The following is a 20,116-nucleotide window of genomic DNA, read 5'->3' on the forward strand; positions in this document are numbered from 1 at the left end:
GGGACGTGCCCTGGTGCCAGGTGATCGGTGACTTGGGCGCTGGGTGACGGAGGCTTCGCCTGGGGCCTGTGGGAAGTGGGTGAGCTGGGAGGTGGCGGCGGCAGCTGGTGGGACCAGTTTGGCCAAGGACTGGGGTGACGCAGGCTGCCGTCAGCCGCCCAAGCCCTTCCCCAGCGCCTTGTGCTGCCGCTGCCGGGCTCCTGCCTCAGTTTCCCCACCCGGGCGGTGTGGAGCCCCTTTGCAGGGCCAGGACCCCGCTGCTGCACCGCCGGCTCCGCAGCCCGGCACCCATCGATGAACACCCTACGTGACACAGGAGGCGGGGGCGGCCCACGCAGCACCCACAGCAGTTAGGAGGCTGTAATTGTGGCCTGGCCAGGCTGGGGTGGGGGGGAGTGGGGAGGGCAGCTGGGGAGCAGAGCTGGAGGGGCAGCCCCGAGCCCCCCGCCCACGGCCCCTCCCAGCCACACCACAGTGCTCAGCCCCCGTGGGACCGGGGTCTCCGCCGCCCACGGGTGACGCTGGAGGTGCGTGGGGAGGGGGACGCACAGGGGTGAGGCCGCCGGGTGCCCGCGTTCCCTTGCAGGGGTCCCAGCACCCCACACCTCCCCTGGGGGTCTTTGCAGCCCGGGTGCACGTGCTGCCGTGGGAGGGCTCCCCGCACCCCACGCAGTCCTGGGGTCCCCGCAGCCCACGGGGGTCCCCGCCTCCACGTGTGTCCATGGGGTCCCCGCACCCCACAGCCCCCGGGGGAAATCTGTACCCTACTCGCGTGCCCGGGGGTCCCCGCCCCCACCCCGCCCCGCCCCGCCCCAATACGCCCCGCCCTCACCCCCGGAGGGTCTCTGGCCCCGCCCCGCTCCCGCCCTACCCCGCCCAGTGACGTCACCCAGGTGGTTCCCCCTCACGGCCACGCCCTTCCCCACCCTCTACCTTGCCCCGCCTGCCCCGCCCGCTGCCCAATCACCTGCCGGCGAAGGGCGGGGCGGCCGCGCCCCCGCCAATGGAGAGCACATAAACACGTCCGGCAGGGGCGGTGCCTGACGCGCCGAGGGTTTGACGGGCGTGGCAGCGGACCAATCGCCGGCCGGCGGCGCGGGGGGCGGGGCAAGCGGCGGGGCGGGGCGGGGCGCGGGGCGCTGCTCGCCTTTTGTTCGGGCCGGAGCGGGGCGGGCGGCAGAGCCCGCGCAGGGGACGCGCCGCGCAGGTGAGGGACGGGCGGCCGCGGGGACGGGACGGGGCGCGACCGCGGCAGCCCCCCGTGGGGGGGGGCCCGGGGCAACCGGGTGTCTCGGTCGGGGGGGGCTGGCGGGGCAGGGGGGCGGCGGCTGCGCTCGGCGCTGGGAGGAGCGCGGCGGCCGGCCAGCGCCCTGACTCGGTCCCGCAGGGCGGGCGCGGAGCCTGCGCCGCCCGTGAGCGCGGCTCGTCCCGCCGGGGGACGCTGCGGCGGTCGGTGGCCGAGCCCGGCTGCGGGTGGATGGGTCCCCGGGGTGAGCCCACCGCGGGCGGCTGGGGCTGTCACGGGCTCCGCTCGGCGCTGCGGGAGCGAGTTTGCAAGTTGCGAAGCCGCAGCCCGGTGCGAGGCGGCGGCTCTGTCCCCGGCACCGCCCCGGGTCGCCGCTCCACGGGCGAGGCCTCGGCGCGCTGCTCGCCCCGGTGGCCCCGGGGCTCTTACGTCAGCCGTGGCCGCCCGGTGCCGTGGCCGTGAGTCACACCGAGTGCCTCCGGGTGCTGCCCGGGGGCCGCCCCAGAGTCCCCCCGGCGGTGCTGCCCCTCGCCCTCAGCCGGCTTTGCAAAGTGCTGTCGGGGTGGGGTGGCTCAGGGGGTCGGGAAGGGGCCGGGGCGTCCTGGCACTACCCAGGCAGCGCCCCCCTGCCCGGGGTCGGGGGTCCCGGCTGAGCCCCCCGAGTGGCTGTCGGCGCACACTGGAGCGAAACTTGACTGGCTTCTTGTCTGGCGTTGGGAGAGAGCAGTCTAATTGCGTTAGCTGAGTGATTAGCTTAATTAATCGGGTTTACTGCAGGGATGAAAGGATAATGCTGGAACGTCGCTGGGAGTTGCCCGCAGATGGAGGATGCAGGCTGGCGTATGAGGAACTTGGGGGGACGTTTGTGCCACGAGAGGAGCGTTAGTGCTGGGATGGCATGGCCGCCTGCCAGGGCCCTCCGGGTGACCCACGCTGCTGTCATGCCCCCACGGTGCGAAGGCAGCAGCCTGCACCCGCTCCTGCCAGGCTGCAGCATCCCTGCACCCCCTCCCGCCTTGCCTGCGATGCTGTTGTGGTTCCTGGGCGAGCCCCATGTCTGGGGGTGATGTTCCCATCAGCTTCCCCATGCCAGAAGGGTCCTGTGGGCTGGGGACACCCTGTGACCCAGCTGGGTCTGTCCCCTGCAGTCGCTGTGCCTCCTTCTCCAACCTACATTGTGCTGGTTTTGGCACCGGTGCCGCTTGGCAGCCCTTGACACCCGGTGGTCTCATGTTGGGCTGCCGAGGAGCTGGGGGTGAAGCATCCCCCTGCCAGCTGCCATGGGGCTGGGGCTGGCGTGGAACTGGAGGGGCTGCTGGGGGCTCTGATCCGCAGCCAGGGTGGGTGCAGTGCCCGCGGGGTCTGCTCCTGGCCCCGCTCCCAGTGGGAGCGGCTCTCCGGCTCAGCTGGTACCGGGGCTGGGGGAATTTTAACGTCCCTTTCTATGTCCTTGTCAGTGTTTTGTTGGAGTCGGCTGGAAGGGTGCAGGGTACCCAACGCAACCGTCTCTGTGCATCTGAAGCCTGTAATCGCTCATTGCTTTGGAGGGTTTCCATAAAGTGTCATGAAAAACCCATTTTACTGCTAATTTGGCTTAAATAAGTTGGCCATCGGGATGGGAATGCACAGAGCTCCTGGCATCGGTGACTGACGGGTGTTTTCCCCTCCAGGGCTGGGTGCCGCATGGGTGCTGGGGGAGAGGTGGGTCCCCGATGCTCGGGGGGCTCGTGGGGCGCTGAGGGAAGGTGGGGCGGCTGCAGCAGGGCCCTCACTTCCAGACAATGGCATTTACAGTCTATTGTCTGTGCATTGTGGCGCGTCCTTGCCGGCTCCAGGAAGCGCATGCATCCCTGGTGGGGCTGAGCCGGGTGATGGGGGGTGCACCGGGGCTGATCTGGGTGATCGTGCCCAGAGCCTCGACCACCTCAGCACTGCGGGCTGCTGGTGGCTTGGCTGTAGCCGGGGACCTTGGAGAATGTCCCCTCTGGTCCCAGTGCTGTATTTCAGTGTAATATTCAGTGCTGACCTAATCCCATTAACTCTCCCCTTTGTTTCCCCCACCTGAAATCCTTAATCAGCTCTAGCAGCCGGGGCAGGCAACTGTGGTGCAGCTGCATGGCTTTTTTTCAGCTGCGGCTGTTCCTGTGATGATGATTTCCCTTCAAAGCTGTGGTTTGGTGTGGGAGCACTTGATGGGATTTGGCTTTTTATCACACTTCCAGATCTCCAGGGTTTAAGACTTCTGCTGGGCACCATGCCGCTGGCAGATGGCAGAGCCTTGGGGAGCGGAGCTGCCCTTGGCCCCCGCTCCGCACGCTGGGGAAGTGGCAGCTCTTTGCAGAGAACTTGCAAGACTTTAATTGCAGCATCTGCACCGAAGCTTGCGCTCATCTTTTAGGTTTAAATTAGATTGGCTTCTAATTAACAGAAGTTAAAAAGAAATTTCATTTCTATTAAAACAGAACAAGCCTACCTTGGATTTCAGCTTTTATCTTGATGTCAGCCGGTGTTTTCCCACCGAGGCGGGGGGTGTGGGGCACCCACCGTCACCCGGAGCTGGGCATGGGGTGGTGGCTTTCGGTCCCGTGAGACCATGGGGTGTCCAGGAGTTGGGTTGTGTGGATGGAAGCAGCTGGGATGGCAGCTTGGGAGGACACCAGGGCTGCACCGGTGCCTTGAATCACTGCAGTGTTCCCTGCTTCGGGAGCGTTGGCTTTACCCCCCTTCCCCACGGACACGGTGTGGTGAAGCAGTGGAGGACGGTGCAGGTGCTCCCTCTCCAAAGGAGTCTTAAAACTTCGCCTAAGCAGCTAAACACCATGTCTGAGCTAAAACTGGGTTGGCTTTGGAGCCACACAGGCTCCCGTGGGCAGGGGTCCTCACCCTCCGCTTCCCACCTCCAGCGTGGGAGCGCTGCAAGGCTCGGCGGCGGCTGCGGAGGGAGATGAACATACTTCTAATTAGGCAGAGGTTTGAAATACCCATCTACATATGCCAGCCCTGATGGGTTTTGCTGCGGCTGCTGACAGACCCAGAGGCATTTGAACATGTCTCGGTCACTTGGCTCCGAAATCGCTTTGCAAACAGGGCAGGAGCCTTGTGCTGCAGACGCTGGGGCTCCTCGGGCAGCCCCGTGACGCCTGCGCTCGGCTGAGCCGAGCGAGTCCTCAGACTCCTCCTGAGACCCGGAGCTGGCAGCTGGGTGGAGGTGGAATGCTTGGTGTTTTCCAAATATCCCACGCCTGGGTGATCAAACCTGCGGGGAGGGGGTGAAGGCGAGTGAGCAGCGGTACCCAGCTGGGGGGATCCTGCTCTGGTGCTGGAAGGGGCACGATCCCCGTGGGGTGCGATGTGCTGTGGTCCCGTGTGGCTTTTGGGGGTGGATGGCTGGATCAAGCGCATGTTCCTTGCTGGTGGGGCGGGGGGGGGAGACCTTTGGCTGCTGTAAGGAGCCCTGCCGTAATCGCTGTGACGCGCGGGCAGAGCCCTGGTGACAAATCATTAACTTGCTCCGACAGGCCGGGTGCTGACGGGTGTTGGTGATAATTCCTTGTGAAGCGTCTGAACTTTACAGATGTAATGCAATTGGATGGAGAATTTAAGCCGGGGCTCAGCAGCTCCGTGTCCCTCCCTGCTGCCTCTGCTCCTCCAGCAGCATCAGGACCAGGTGGCAAAATCTCGTGTTTCTGGACACCATGGCCGGAGCTGGGAACAGCCCACAAGCCTCATAGCCTAAATTTAAAGCCTGCAATTATCATGTTCTTAAAGGACAACTTGTTCTTTGTGCTTTTTAAAACAAAATAATGATTATTTTTTTTTATCCAGATGGAGTTATTGTGATTAATTGCACCATGCCAGTTCTCCTTTCCGTGGACAAGTGGCAAGTTCCCATCTTTCCCAGCAGTGTTGCTAATGAGATCAGCAAACTTTAATTGAGGAGAGGATGTGCCCACATTAGTCCTCCTGATCCCAGTGCCTCTGTGGGTGGCAGTGTCTGTGCCAGCAACTGGGGATGCAGGGAGGGGAGGTGTGCTGCCAGAGACCCCGTGATGAGGTATTGGCACAGAAACATCCCTGGGAAAACCTTGCTGGGGGGCTGGGGTCTTGCCATGGGGCTTGCCAGCCCTGGCACAGCACAAAAACTTGTGTGAGAGGGGACCTGATCCCAAATCAAGGCTGCTGGATCCGTGCTGGTGCCCAGCATTGCTGTGCATCTGGGGCAGGGAGGTGACACTGGGGGCTGTGGCGTGGGTGGTGGGGCTCCTGGGGGAAGCTGAAGCCGTGGTGTGACTGGTGATGCTTTGGCACAGCTCTTGGATGAGTTCTGGGTGACAGGCAGTTTCCTGTGCAAGGGCTGGGCTGTCCCACTGTGTCCCATGGGAGAGCGGGTGTCATGCCCAGCGTTGCGCACGCTCTTCCCGTTGCGAGAGCGCTTGATGGATAATACCTTGTCGTTTTGTGAAGTGCCAAAACGTTACAGCCTGGACTCTGCATGTGCTGGAGCTGTCAGGAGCTGTTAATTCAGGTGCAGGTGAGGCACTTGCAGGGGCTTGGGGAAGGTGCTCGGCTTTGATGGAGCGCATCAGCGGAGTGGGTCGTGGCAGGATGCTGCGCTCGGGGCCGGCTCTGCTGCCAGGAGCCTGGTCTCCCCACACTCGGGGGGATGTGCACCCCCTGCATAGCAGGGGCTTTACGCAGCGCTTTTGGCAGCTCAAATGTCACCTTGTCAGGAACAACTGAAAAACAAATCAGGTTTTGGAACCTCTTCCAGTGAGGGAGCTCAGGTTTGAAGGGCGGTTCTTGCACCCCTCGCTGCCCTCGCCGAGGGGCTGAAGTTGTTGGAGCTGGTGGGGCGGCTGGGAGCCACTCCGGACCTGGAGCCTCAGCAAACAAAGGCCATGGGCTCCTTTGTGTGTTACAGCCTGCTTTCTAACAAGGGGCCGATCCCCCGTTGCCCGTCTCCTCCTCATTAAACTTCAAGCTGCTCTCGTTGCCTTTGAATTCTTCCACTTATCTTCACTGTAAAGCCCCATTGAAAGGGCTCACGGTAGCCAGGATCTGACTCCAACGCTTCTCATTGATGCTCTGTTCTCTGCCCCCTCCTGCGAGGGATCCTCTTCAGAACCATCGAAGCCTTTGTACAGTGCTGGGTCTGCGGGCGCTTCGTCAGCTGCCACCGCAGCTTTGTTAGCTGTCGGTGCAATGGTGTTGCATCTGGGCCCCTCTGGGGAGGGGGTTGCAGGCGGTGGGGGGCTTTGGGGTGCAGCTGTGGGTGCCCTTGCCCCTCGGAGGGCTCTGGTGCTGTGGCTGTGGAGGCTGCTTTGCCCCAGCCTCGCCGCCTGAGCGGGCGGTCGCTAATCCCCCGGCTGCTCCAGGAAGGTGGCGAGGACCGGAGATCGCTTGCGTGTAGCGTAAGTGCTTCTAAAATAGACTCTTTTCTTGCATTGCATTTATTGAACTGCTTTAACTGCCTCTCTCTTTTTCTTAAAAGCCGAAGTGACTGTAATTGATGTTGCCCGCGTGCTTCCCGCAGCTGAGCTTGCACCGTGTGGCCCCTGAGCAGGGGCATCTCCAGTGCTGCCGCTGCTCTGTTCCCGGCAGGGCTGCGATGGATGTGTGCAAGGGTGGGGGGCTCTGTGGGGGACTACGGCAGCCCCTCGGCCAGTATGGGATGCTGCTCCAGGCTGGGCAGCACAGCATGCTCTGCGCAGGGACAAGGGCGGGCTGGAGCCGCACGTGATGCCCCTTGCACCCACCGACCCCCAGGTCTTGGTGCCTGTTCCTGTGCAGCCCCTGCCTGGGACTTGGGATGTGGGCTGCTTTTTTTTTTTTTTTTTTTTTTTCCCTGCCCCACTGTTGGGGGTCATGGCTGCTCAACCCGGGGACTGCTGCTCCCCAGACATCCCTGGGCAATAGCTATTTTTGCACGAAGCGGCATTTGTGGCTTCCCGGCTGCTGTTCTGGGCAGCTCAGCCGTACCTCGGCTGGCTCTGTTCCGCCTGCGTGAGGCCGAAGGCTTCTCCCAGCAGCCGGAGGGAAGGGCTGGTCAGGCCGGGGGCTGCGTGTTTGCCAGAGATTTCCTCGCAGACGGTGTCTCAGGGGGAGCGATGCTGCCTGGATGCTGATCAAATGGCTCTGGGGGCGGATGAGCTGCTGGCCGGTGCCTTTGGGCCGTGGGAGCTTCCTCTGCCTTCCCGGCTGCAGGAAGTGGTGGGAGAGGGATTAACCTTCTCCTGGCTCTCCCCTGCATGGGGGTGCCTGAAGCCCCTGCCTGTCCCATGGCTGAAGCCCCCCGCGTGGCTCAGCCCATTCCCCACCGTGGTGCTGGGGCCAGGCTGGAGGTCTGCGTGTCCCCCCTGTGGGGTCCCCCACGTTGCCTCACTGTTTTCTGGGGGGATTCTCACTGTTCCCAGGAGCAAGCGCTGTTTCCCTGGGCTCCTGGCTCCGTGCAGGCAGGGGGGCTCGGTGGTACCGCTGTGCCCCTGCTCTGCTTCCCACTCTGTTCAGTAAAAGCCTGGTGGGAGGGAGACAGGGACCAATAATCCTACCAGCATGCCTGGCTGAGGAAGGAGCTGGAACCCACCCAAGACCCCCATGCTCGTGGCTGACCCCTCCAGGGCAGGTATTTTCACATGTGCCCCATCTCTGCTTCCCCCTCCTGCATGATCTGTTGCCCTCTCCTCTGCTGGCGGGGGTCCTGCCCCACTGCAGCCATGCGTCACCAAAGGCATCACCAACGGCTCCTGCCAAAGGTGAGCCCCGGTATAGCCAGCATCCCCTGCCTGGGGGGAGGGGGGGCATCTGGCTCTGATCCTGCTGAGCAGGGAGGGCATCAGAGGATGGGGAAGAAGCTTGTGTCAGGCGTCTGGCCCTTGCTCAGTGACGAGCCGAGGACACTTGACACAGGGTTCAGAAAATGTCACTGCTCGCCACTGGAGCATTTGACATTTGCTCTGCTGGCCCCATCGCCTCGGGTGCTGCTGGGCGAGCAAACCCCTGGGGCTGCTGGTGGGGTGATGCTCCAGGGGATGGATGGGTGCTGTGTTTATCAGGATGCCCACGGGGGCTCCTGGGGAGGGGGAGTCCCCCGAGCTGTGTAGCACCCATCCCTGGTGGCCCTGGTGGCAGCGCCTCGTGCTCAGACGGGTCTAACCTGGTGCTCATTAGCTTGGACCCACTCTCCTGCTCGGAGCTTGTCTGGGGCCGATCACCTGAGCTTGTGTCTGGGCTCTGAGGAGCTTTGCTGGCTTTTGATGTCCCTGGGGTGCTGGCAGTGCAGACGGAGGAGGGGCGGGGGGTGGTGGTGGTGGTGGCTCATGCATAATGCAGGGCTCTGCAAGAAGCTGGTGTCTGAGCTGAACTCGGGGAGGTTTGAAAAAAAATAAGTGCCTGTCAAATGCCTGTAAATCGTAGAGCAGATGTTACCGGTCAACTGGCAGTGTGGGCAGCACCAGACTCTCCTGCTAGCTCCAGCTCGCTGCTGCCTGGGGGTCCCTGCCCTGGTTGGGGTGGGTGCTGGGGGTCCTTACACCCCTCCCCTCTGGTGCAGGGAGCTTTCCGTGCCCTTGGCTCCACTCTCCCCTTGCCCATCTGTCCAGGGAAGCTTTCCAGTGTTGGCCTGGGGGTCCTGGGGTCCCTGTGACCGTAGCCCCGCTGCCGGGGCTCTGCACAGCAGCTCCTGGCCGTGTGGTGCGATGGCTCCCGCCGCACTGCCGGGGCAAGGTGCCACGGTGCGGGAGCAGTGTTCTGCCTGCCGTGCTTCCTCGGGTGTGATTTGGTGTTGATTTTTTCTTGGGTTTCCTGACGCAATTCGGAGGTCCTGCCAGTGTGGCCAGGGTAACCCAGCTGGCAGGACTTGCTCTCCCAAACACCGATGCAACAGCTTATAAATACACGCAGGGTGTGCGACGCTCCCGGCTTGGCACAGGGGTTCTCCTGGCCGATCCCTGCTCTGGCACGGGGTGGGGAGCCGGCTCACCCCCAGCACCGTGTGTCACACACTGCCCTGCCACACCACATAGCACCTCCAGCTCCTGCGTGGGAGTGATACGCCGCCCCCCCCCCCTCCCCCCCAGCCTCCATTAGTGGGTCCCTCTCTTGCTGCCTTACAAACATGCATTATGCACAACCCATTACAGCCGGAGCAGTACTCTGTGGATTGCTGCTTGACAGCTGAAAAAAAACATCGAATTGACACAAGCCGCTCCCTGCGGTGGCTCCGGGAAGGTGGCTGGGGGTGGGGAGGGATGGGGTGGGATGCAGGATGCTTCCAGCTGGGGGGACGGGAGAGTGGTGGGGCTCCTCGGGAATGTATGTTTGTGCCCGGGCTGGGATTTTTTTCCCGGTGAGCACCGGCCTGTGCCATTTGCAAGGGCTCGGCCGCTCCTTGGGAACAGCCGGCAGCGCTGGGGCGAGCCGCGCCAAGCCCGTGCGCGCCGTGCCCTGCCGTGCCGCCCCACGCAAGCCGCGTCCTTGGCCACCACCCGACGCCCTGACTCAGCCGTCGGCGCAGCTGGGGGCTGACGGGGGGCTCGTTCCCCCCTTCCCCTTGCTTCCCCCATGGAAGGTGCTGGAGGCTGAGGCTGACACGCCAGCCTGGCTGGTCCCCGTGAGCCCCGAGCTGTGCCGGCGGCTGGAGCGGGGCCAGGGGCACACGGCCACCCCGGTCCAGCTTGGTGCATGAATCAGTGCCGTGGAGGTGGTAATTATGCCGCTGTTTGGATGTGCGGTTGCTGCTGCACCCAGCTATGCCAGGCGGCAGCTGCTCCCTTCGCTGCTTATCGCCTCTGAAACTCTGACTCATCCCCAGCCCCGTGCGGCCGGAGGAAGGGGCAGCAATCCCGGTGAGTGCCCAGGCGGTGGGTCAGCGGCGGCGGGGCTGTCTCCATCCCTCCCTGCCTGCTCCATCATCTCCCTCCTCCTGGGGGGCTGGATGGGGGCTGCTGACTCACAGCCCTGCGGTGTCTGCCTGCCCCGATGAGCTCAGGGGCTAATCCGTGAGCCATCCTCCCTCCCGCTGCACCCCCAAATTAAAGACGAGGAAAACCCAGCCCTGCTCGAAAGCAACCTTGGCTGGTTTATCCTGAGTTTTTGGGATGTGCTGGGCTGCCCTGTCCCAGCACCGTGCGGCCGTGGCGTGGTGCTCAGCACAGCTTGGGGAGTGCCCAGCCCCGGATTGTGCCACAGGCACTTGTGGTGCTGAGCACCTACGGGAGAGCTGAGCCGGTGGCTTTGCCTCGTTATTTTTAAGCACTTTAGGAGTCTTCTAGCGGGCTTCTAAAAAGGTTTGTTTTATTCTTGGAGCTGGAGCCTTGGGGTTGTCCGCAGCTTTCTGTCTTTGAAAACTGATCTTTAAAAAGCTCATGGGCAGCCGGGGTAGCCTGGAAGGAGGTGGGGGGGGGGGGGGGGGGGCGAGGGGCTGCTTGGGGGTCCCTCTGCGCCAGGCAAAGCCTGCTCACACCTTGGCCACCGAGGCGGTGAGACACGGCTCAGCCAGCCGTGCGTGGTCTGCGCCGGTTGCAGCCACGGTTCGTGTCTGAACACGAGCAGCAAAGTGCTGAGCTGTGGGTTCGTCATCCCGGTGCCGCCTTTCATCTCGCGTGGGGGAGGAGGGCAGATAGGGATCTGCTCGTGGGCTGTGCGGGGGGCCGGCTGCTGTGCCGGGGGGGCTGCCGTGTGATTTGGGGCAGGGGGGTGCTGCGCTGACCTGGGCTCTGCTGGCGGTGTAACTTCTCCCCTCCCTGCCCCGCAGAGCAGCCATGGAGGTGATGAACATGATGGAGCAGCCGATCAAGGTGACGGAGTGGCAGCAAACCTACACCTACGACTCGGGCATCCACTCCGGCGTCAACACCCAGGTGCCCTCCGTCAGCAGCAAGTGCCTCGGGGACGATGATGAGGTCTACGGGAAGCAGTACACCATCAAGAAGACCACCACCACGAGCTACTGCCAGGGAGGGGGCCAGGGCCAGAGCCAAGCACAAGGTAGGGGCTGTGGGGCTGGGCATGTCCATGAGCTTGGTTCCTTCATTCCTCTGCCTTCCCTGTGAGCCGTGCTCCTTCTGGGCACTCCTCCATGCTGCCTTCCACACCCCGGGAGTTGTTGCTGCCGAAAATATGTTCCCTCCTGTCCTCCTTCCCCACGCCGAGAGGCTCTTGCGTAGGGGCGGCGCGCAGCCAGCCCGCACTAGTGCTGAGCTGTGCACACACATCCGAGTGTGCCGGTGGGTTGGCTCGAGATAGGAACAGCCGATCCCGGCCCACGGATCAGCCGTCTGCTCTGCTGCTTGTCTGCCTGCTCAGGAAACCTGTCTCGGCGTGGCTGGCAGAGCTGCCAGCGTGTGCCGTAAAGCCCCACCAGCCTGCCCGTCTGCTGCCGCTGCAGGGGCGAAGCAGACAGAGCTGCAGCCCCCAAAGCCAAAGGCGATGCTTCCCCCAGCTTTATCCCTTAAAAGAGGGCTTGTTTGCTCTGCTTGCTTCTGCGGTTCCCCCATCAGTGGCGGGCCCTGGAAGGTTTAATCGCCAGCTCCCCTGGGGAGGCAGACCCCTGTGGAAGGGGATGAGCCCTCCCGAGCCCTGCGTGGTCCCTGTGCCGCAGAGGTGGGGACTGCGGGTGGCTGCGGCAGCTTCTCGCTCAGGTGATGCTTGTTCCAGCATCCTCGACAGGGAAGGCCTCCGTATCCTCCTAATCCCTAGCGCCAGCTGGTCCCAAGTTGCAAATATCTTTAATTTTTTAATTAATGGGCCTTGTGTGACAACTGTCTAATCATGCTGCCTAATTGAGTGTTGTCTTATCTCTGCGCTGCCGTATCTGTTTACACTTTGAAGCACTGGCTCCTTGCAGAGCCTGCTGGGACTGCTGACGTTGCTGGTGTCGTTGCACTAAGCTCTTGCTCAGCTAATTGAGATTGGAAAGCGGGGCTGGGGAGCACTCCCCAGAGAGAACCCGACTCTCACGCTGCCTCCCCACCCACCCCTGCAGCTGACATGGAGGCTCAGCTGGCCATGACCCGGGCCCAGCGCGTCCGGGCTGCCATGTACCCCGAGACGGTGGAGGACCGCTCGCTGCTCATCACCACCCAGCTGGAGGGGCAGCAGACCAACGTGCAGCGCCTGGCAGAGCCCTCGCAGATGCTGAAATCGGCCATCGTGCACCTCATCAACTACCAGGACGATGCCGAGCTGGCCACCCGTGCCATCCCGGAGCTCACCAAGCTGCTCAATGATGAGGACCCGGTAAGGGAGCCTGGTTTGCTTGCCTCTGTCTCTGGGCTTGCAGGGAGGGCTTCCGCAGCCACGGTGGCGCAGCCAGGCTTCCATCCTCACCGGGCTCCTGGGCTCTGTCCGGCTCCTTTCTCTTGCTCTGTGGCCGCCTCTGCCCTGTGACAGGCACAGTGGGGGGGCTGGGGCTCCGGTGCCCACCTCTACCCCCCCGCACCTCCTCACAGCCTGGCCTTGCTGCTGGGACACGGCTCTCCTGGCCTTGCGCAGGCACCGAGTGCTTCTTGCCAGCTCTCAGTGCTACTGCCCATCCCTGCAGCGCCTGTGCTCCGCAGACCCGACTGTACGCTGCCCGCTGCCGCAAACTGCGGCACAGTTCCTGGAGCATCGCGGTTGAGGATTGTTAAAAATAGCAATTCCTGCTTGCACCGCCCTGCCCGGCACAACGCGCGGCAGCCCTGGACCAGCCCTCCCCCGGCAGGGTGGGATCCCTCCTGTCCCTGCCGTGATGGGCAGCAGTGGGACGCACTCCCACCCACCGGCTTCTCTTCCCCCCCAGGTGGTTGTCAGCAAAGCAGCCATGATCGTCAACCAGCTCTCCAAGAAGGAGGCGTCACGCCGTGCCCTGATGCAGTCGCCCCAGATCGTGGCAGCCGTGGTCCGCACCATGCAGAGCACCAGCGACCTGGACACGGCCCGCTGCACCACCAGCATCCTGCACAACCTCTCGCACCACCGTGAGGGGCTGCTCTCCATCTTCAAATCTGGTGGCATCCCAGCCCTTGTCAGGATGCTGAGGTATGAGGGTGCTGGCGGGGGGTCCCGAGAGGACGGCAGAGCCAAGGGGTCCCTCCCGGGCTGGCGAGTGCCTGGGCTGGGGGCAGAGGAGGGGAGCGGTCCTCTGTGCTGCCTTGTCCATGGAGATGGGGTTCAGTCTCTGCCCTTCCATGAGGGCCACCCCGGGGCCACGTGGCACGGTGGCCTCCTGCCGGGTCCTGCTGAAGGGTGCTGGGTGGGAGTCGGGGTTTGGGACAGCCCTGCGGGCTCCGCTGGCAGCTCGGCGAGCCCGGAGGCAGCTGCCCGCGCTGACGTGGCTCTGTGCCGCCTGCCTGCAGCTCGCCGGTCGAGTCGGTCCTCTTCTACGCCATCACCACCCTGCACAACCTGCTGCTCTACCAGGAAGGGGCCAAGATGGCTGTGCGCCTGGCTGACGGCCTGCAGAAGATGGTTCCCTTGCTGAACAAGAACAACCCCAAGTTCCTGGCTATCACCACCGACTGCCTTCAGCTCCTCGCCTACGGGAACCAGGAGAGCAAGGTGCGCCTGGGGAGCCCTGCGGCGGGGGGTCCTGCCGGAGGGGGGGTGGCAGCAGGGCACTTGCCCAACGTTGCTCCTGGCAGACACAAGCCCAGGAGGCGGGGGTGGGAGCTCCCACCGTCTTGGCCCATGTGCCCCCCGGCCCCAGCCGGCAGCGGAGCAGTCGGGCTGTCTCTGTCTGCAACGCTGCCGATCCGACCTCTTGCAGGTGGCGCATCCCCGAAAGCACAGACTGTCCCAGTCTGGCCGGTAGATCGGCTTGGCTGGGTTTCTCCCCCTGCTGCTCCAGGCAATGCCTCTATCTTTGTTCTACGGCTGCTCCTCTCCTCCTACGCACGAGTTGTCCCAGCCTCATGCGGAGGTTCGGTCCCTGGACCTGCTCTGGCGCTGGCTGCGTGGGGGCTGCTGCCCATCCTGCCGGTGGCGCGGGGCGAGGGACCCCGGTGTGCAGGGCTGGAGTGGCCCAGAGGGGACGGTGGCCGTGCATGGCCCCAGCAGGGGTGACCTGACACGCTCCTGTGTGCCAAGGGGTTGGACCTCCTGCCTGACCCGCGTCCTGGCACGAGCTGGGGAAACCAGAGCAGTGGTTCCAGCAGCCCTGACCCCCCGCACGCCCCGACCCTGGTGCTTCTGTCTTGCAGCTGATTATTTTGGCCAACGGAGGACCCCAAGCACTGGTGCAGATCATGCGCAGCTACAACTACGAGAAGCTGCTCTGGACCACCAGCCGGGTGCTCAAGGTGCTGTCGGTGTGCCCCAGCAACAAGCCCGCTATCGTTGAGGCTGGTAAGAGGGGCTGGGGGGCTGCGGCGGAGCTGGTGGCAGACGGGAGGAGGGTGGTGGCGTCGGGATGGTGCAGCTGAGGGTGCCGTCTCGCAGCCGATGTGCAAGACAGGCAGATGCCTTGCATAGCCGGGTGAAACCACCTACGTGTGGCCTGGTTTCTTGCACTGGAAGGCTGCTGAGGTGCTTTCTTGGCACCACGAGTGGGCAGGATCTGGCCCGGCTGGCCAGCCAGGAGCTGTCTCCCCGCTCCACGTTTAGCCTCCACTGAGCCGTGAGGCTGCGTTGTGTGTTGGAGGCATCGGTCGGGTGGTCCCAGCCCACGCTCGCCATGCAGACCCCGCTGGCTCTCTTCTCACCTCTGCTGGGAAGTGTTGGGTGTTTACCGATGGGCTGCTCTCCGCTTCCCCGGCAGGCGGCATGCAGGCCCTGGGCAAGCACCTGACCAGCTCCAGCCCCCGGCTAGTCCAGAACTGTCTCTGGACCCTGCGAAACCTCTCCGACGTGGCCACCAAACAGGTGAGTCTGCGGGACCCTGTCTCGTGCTTCAACGCAGCATTTCGGAGGCTTCTACATACCAGCTGCCGGGCTGTCCTTCGCCTCTGCTTGTGCCGGGCTGCATCCACAGCGATGTCCCCGTGCCATGTCCCGTCCCCGTGAGCCGCTGTGGCAGCCTGTGTGCCTGGCAGAGCCAGGGGATGCCCAGGGGATGCCCAGCTGTGCCGACCCCCTGCAGCAGGGGGTTACCTGGCATTGCGGGAGGCTGTGACCGCCCACAGCCCTTCCCGTGCTGGCTGCCAGCACTGGTGCCGTGTCCCCAGCGGCGAGCCAAGGCCACTGGCTGTCGCTCGTGTGCTCGGCGGGGCGTCACTGGGGCTGCTGCTTGCTGTGGCCCAGGGAGCTGCCGGCAGCGTGCTCTGGCACCGGCCATCTGCGTGGCTCCTGCCCCTGTGGTGGGTGCTGTGGCCGTGGTGCCCGTGGGTTGGGTGGCAGCCGGTGCTGGGGTGACCCCGAGCTCTGCGCTGGGGTTGCTCTCCCCAGCCCTTTGCTGCCTCCTGATGTGTTCCCCATCTGCTGGGGCCGCCTCTCCACGCAGATTAGCGTCTGATGCAGCGTGGAAACTATTTGGGCTGGCGTGGAACCATCGCTGGCTCTGCCGATTGGGGTTGATGGCGGGATGTGGCCATGGCGCCTTTAACTCCTTCCTGCCCCCGCTGCTGGCTGCCTGCCGGCACGGCTGGGACCAGGGTCACCCCGGGACCGCTGGGGCAGCGCTGGCGGGCGCATTGTTTGCACTTCCCAGCAGAGAAAAGCTGCTGGAGACATTAAACTCTTAAGTAAAGCTGCACATGTCGGGAGCGCATGTTGCTCACGCTGTGCCGGCGTCGTGGAGAAGCAGCTCTGGCCGCAGGGGGACGGGGAAAGGAGGGGGACAGCGTGGGAGGCACAAGCGCTGCCTGCTGGGGGGCACGTGGGGCTGGGATGTGGGGTGCTGGGGGTTGGGGTCTGCAGCGAGGGGTGTGCGAGCTCCAGCGAGGGCAGCCATGCAGACCTGGGATTCAAGGGGAGAGGATGCCAGGTGTGGGAGGAAGGGCACAGCTGGGGCCGGATCCTTTCTGCGATGGCAGGGGCCATCCCTGTGGCAGGGGGTCCCCCTCTCCAAGGCTGGGTGTCCGGCCCATCCTGGGCGAGCAGCTCCAGCTCCCCACGCTCAGGCGACGGGTGCGGGGCTGCAGCCCAGCCCCTGGCTGAGCCCACGTCTGGCTGGGGTTGGGGGGCTGGTCTGACCTCCCGTCCCCGCTCCTGCAGGAGGGCCTGGACGGCGTCCTCAAGATCCTGGTGAACCAGCTGAGCTCCGATGACGTGAATGTGCTGACCTGTGCCACCGGCACCCTCTCCAACCTGACCTGCAACAACAGCAAGAACAAGACCCTGGTGACACAGTCGAACGGGGTGGAGGCCCTGATCCACACCATTCTTCGGGCCGGTGACAAGGAGGACATCACCGAGCCGGCCGTCTGCGCTCTCCGGCACCTCACCAGCCGGCACCCCGAGGCCGAGATGGCGCAGAACTCGGTGCGGCTCAACTACGGCATCCCTGCGATCGTCAAGCTCCTCAACCAGCCCAACCAGTGGCCACTGGTCAAGGTGAGGGGCTGGTGGGGGAGAGGGGTGTTGGGGGCTGGAGGAAGGGGGTGGCTGGGCTTGAGCGAGCTCCCCAGCTGCTGACCCGATGTCATGTCTGAGGGGGTCTGCAGCTGTGCTGTGTGGGGAGTGATGGGGGGCTGGTCCCGTTGGGCTGCGTCCTTGACTGCAGCTAATGGAGGAAATGGCTTGTGCCGGCTGCTCGGCTGGAGTCAATACCTGCCCCGGCCTCCCCCGCGGGGAAGGGGCCGGATCCGGCGTGGGAGGAAGCTGAAGTTGGCCTGCGCCATGGAGGGGGGTGGGGTGGGACGGGCAGCGGGAGGGGGGCTCGGCTGGCGGGTGCCGTGGGGAGCACATGCTGCTCTGACCCGCGGTCGAGGTGATGAATCTCTCCTTCCTCCCCTTCGCTCCTCCAGGCTACCATAGGTCTGATCCGCAACCTGGCCCTGTGCCCAGCCAACCATGCCCCGCTCCAGGAGGCCGCCGTCATCCCCCGCCTGGTCCAGCTGCTGGTCAAGGCTCACCAGGATGCCCAGCGGCACGTAGCAGCCGGCACACAGCAGCCCTACACGGTGAGTCCCCGCAGTGGGGTCTGTCCTGCTCCTGGCACAGCCTGGCACCCCAGAACCCGACCTGTCCCTGGGGGGTGGCCTGTGCCTGCGCTCAGGGTGGTCCTGGGGTGCACCGGCTGCGCCAGGGCCCCGGGTGAGCGCTTGTCCCCTGGCAGGACGGAGTGAAGATGGAAGAGATCGTGGAGGGATGCACGGGGGCACTGCACATCCTGGCCCGGGACCCCATGAACCGCATGGAGATCTTCCGCCTCAACACCATCCCCCTCTTCGTGCAGGTCAGGGGCGGGGGAGGTGTGGGGGCTGTGCTTTGTCACCTCTCGCCTGGCTGGCATGGACCTGCAGTGCAGGGGCCAGGGAGCCACGGTGCTCAGCTGGCAGCACCCACGCTTGTGAGACCGTTTCGGGAGCCGCAACGGCTCCTTGCTGGCTGCTTCGTGTTGCCACTAATCTCTCCTGACAGCTCCTCTACTCGCCGGTGGAGAACATCCAGCGCGTCGCGGCGGGTGTGCTGTGCGAGCTGGCCCAGGACAAGGAAGCGGCAGATGCCATCGATGCCGAGGGGGCTTCGGCTCCCCTGATGGAGCTGCTGCACTCCAGGAATGAGGGAACGGGTGAGTGCCGCTGTGCCGGCGGCTCTCTGCCACCTGGCATCGCCCCAGCTGCAGCCTGGCTGGGGCTTCTGGTGCTTGGGTGCTGCACAGCACCAGGAGCTGAGGCTGCTGCCATCCCCCTGCAGCCACCTACGCGGCCGCCGTGCTCTTCCGAATCTCGGAGGACAAGAACCCCGACTACAGAAAGCGTGTCTCCGTGGAGCTCACCAACTCCCTCTTCAAGCACGACCCAGCAGCCTGGGAGGCGGTGAGCGTCGCGCTGGGCACGGAGATGAGCCCTTTTCCCCAGGGAAACCGGTGCCCCTTGGGATGGTCCCATCCTGCCTCCAAAAGCCGCCACCTCCGACCAGAGCTTGGACAGGAGCAAACGGGAGGCAGCGGGGCGGGGGATGGGCTGTGGCCTCAGCTCTCCAGCAGCCCTGCATCTTCGTACGCGCTGCTGGGGACAGGGCTGGGCACCACGTAGCCGCTGAGCATCGTGCACACACAAACACGAATCCCCTCTTCACTTGTGTCACCTTCCTTTGTAGGCTCAGAGCATGATCCCCATCAACGAGCCCTACTCAGATGGTGAGTACGGTCCTGCGGTGCTGCCCCCCACCCCCATGGGCTGGACTCTAGCGGGGCGTTTGTCTCATCTCACCAAACCAGGCTGGTTTTAAAACCTTTCTCAGCTGGGTGGCTGCCAGCAAAGTGCCAGGCCCCCTGGCTGGGGATGCTCAGCGGGATGCTCAGCGCCCCGGGCAGCACATGCAGCTGGTCCTGTGTGCACCTGGGCTGGCCCGGAGGCTTGGGGGGTCCTGCAGCACCGTGTGGGGGGACCAGGAGGGTGGCTGAGGTCTGGAGAAGTTTCTCACCGGTGGGAGCTGGGGTTGCCACGTCCCTTTTCTCCGCAGAGCTGGACCCTGGTTACCGCCCCATGTACTCGGGTGACATCCCCTTGGACCCCATCGACATGCACATGGACATGGACGGGGACTACCCCATGGACGCCTACAGCGACGGCGTCCGAGCGCCCTTCGCTGACCACATGCTCGCCTAACCCGCCCCGCAGCCCCTGCACCAGGTGGGTGCTGCCGTGTGCCCGCGGGCGCCTTACCCAGGGCACCCAGTCCCCACCGTGAGGGGGTTGCCTGGGGGAGGCAGGGCTGGCTGCTGGTGCTCGGCGTGCCACGGGGGTCCCTGGCGCTGCCGTGGGGTCCCCAGTGCTGCCGTGGGTCGGCTTCCCCATTGCCCCCTGGGATTGGGTCTCCTCCAGCGTCCCCCCCCGTGCAGTAACGGGGTGCTCTCCTGCCGCACACAGGTGTTCTCTCCGTACAGAAGAGGGTGGCCCCAGAGCTGAGCATTTGCAAGAAGGACTTGGGAGACAGAAGTGCCTGAGAAGACAAACTTTTCCATTCCCACGAGAGGTTTTATTTTTCGATTATTTTTTTTTTTCTTCGCTGTGGGTCTGTGGAGAAGGTCCTTCCTCCTGGGACTGCTTCAAGCACCTACTGCTGCATCCAGCATCCAAGATACTGTTTCTGAAGCTTTAAAACACACAAACCCTGCACCGTTAGCGACCTTTCATTGGCAAAATAGTCTTTTCTATGAAAATATATTTCTTTTTTATTTTTAATATGGTGCCAACGGCTTTTGCCGTCTTTTAAGTTTGTGCTTTTGAACTTCCCCACTATTTGTTCTGCGTGTTAGTGTTCTAGGAAAGGAATCTAACACGGGAAAACCCTTTGGTTTCTGCGAGCTCTAACTTAATCAGGCCAATCCGGAGTTTGCTGAATACAAAGGGTGCCGTGTCCCAGGACCTTCGTTTTAGCCATCGGGATGTCTGCAGTTTAATTCTTTCCGATCAGCCGTTGGGGAGCTGACTTTGTGTACCTGCCTATCCTACCAGTACCCGTAGAGGAGTGACTCCAGCGTTAGAAACCGTGTCCTTGTACTGATCTCTGTTGCACATTTTAACCTGTTTCCCTTCTTTTTGGTGAGTGGTGTGTTTCCGTCCCCTCCTCCCTTATCTAACACATTTTTAAAAGAGGCTCTAGGTCTGATGGTGGTTTAACGCTTCGACCAGAAAGGGATGGACAGTTACTGGAGTGTGGTTCAGGAATGGAAGATTTTATTATTTCTGTAAGTTGTTTTTGTATAGACCAAAGCAAAGAATAAAATAACCCCCCCAGCCCCGTGTTGCGCTGAGCCTCTTCTTCTGTCGGCTGGGGAAGGTCGGT

General features: G+C 63.6%; 1 protein-coding gene across 1 annotated transcript; it reads left to right on the forward strand.

Annotated features, from left to right (window-relative positions):
* Positions 1 to 1,128: 1,128 nt before the first annotated feature.
* Positions 1,129 to 20,069, forward strand: LOC121098894 (junction plakoglobin). The gene is made up of 15 exons (XM_040617389.1): positions 1,129 to 1,207; positions 10,998 to 11,230; positions 12,228 to 12,481; positions 13,026 to 13,264; positions 13,582 to 13,783; positions 14,425 to 14,569; positions 14,982 to 15,085; positions 16,376 to 16,714; positions 17,128 to 17,283; positions 17,439 to 17,558; positions 17,744 to 17,894; positions 18,020 to 18,141; positions 18,425 to 18,464; positions 18,791 to 18,960; positions 19,198 to 20,069. Exons 2-14 carry the CDS (start codon positions 11,005 to 11,007, stop codon positions 18,934 to 18,936), a joined length of 2,244 nt encoding a protein of 747 aa, XP_040473323.1. The 5' UTR covers positions 1,129 to 1,207; positions 10,998 to 11,004; the 3' UTR covers positions 18,937 to 18,960; positions 19,198 to 20,069.
* The last annotated feature ends 47 nt before the right edge of the window (positions 20,070 to 20,116 follow it).

Source organism: Falco naumanni, chromosome 18 (genome assembly GCF_017639655.2).
Source record: "Falco naumanni isolate bFalNau1 chromosome 18, bFalNau1.pat, whole genome shotgun sequence".
NCBI classification, from domain to species: domain Eukaryota; kingdom Metazoa; phylum Chordata; class Aves; order Falconiformes; family Falconidae; genus Falco; species Falco naumanni.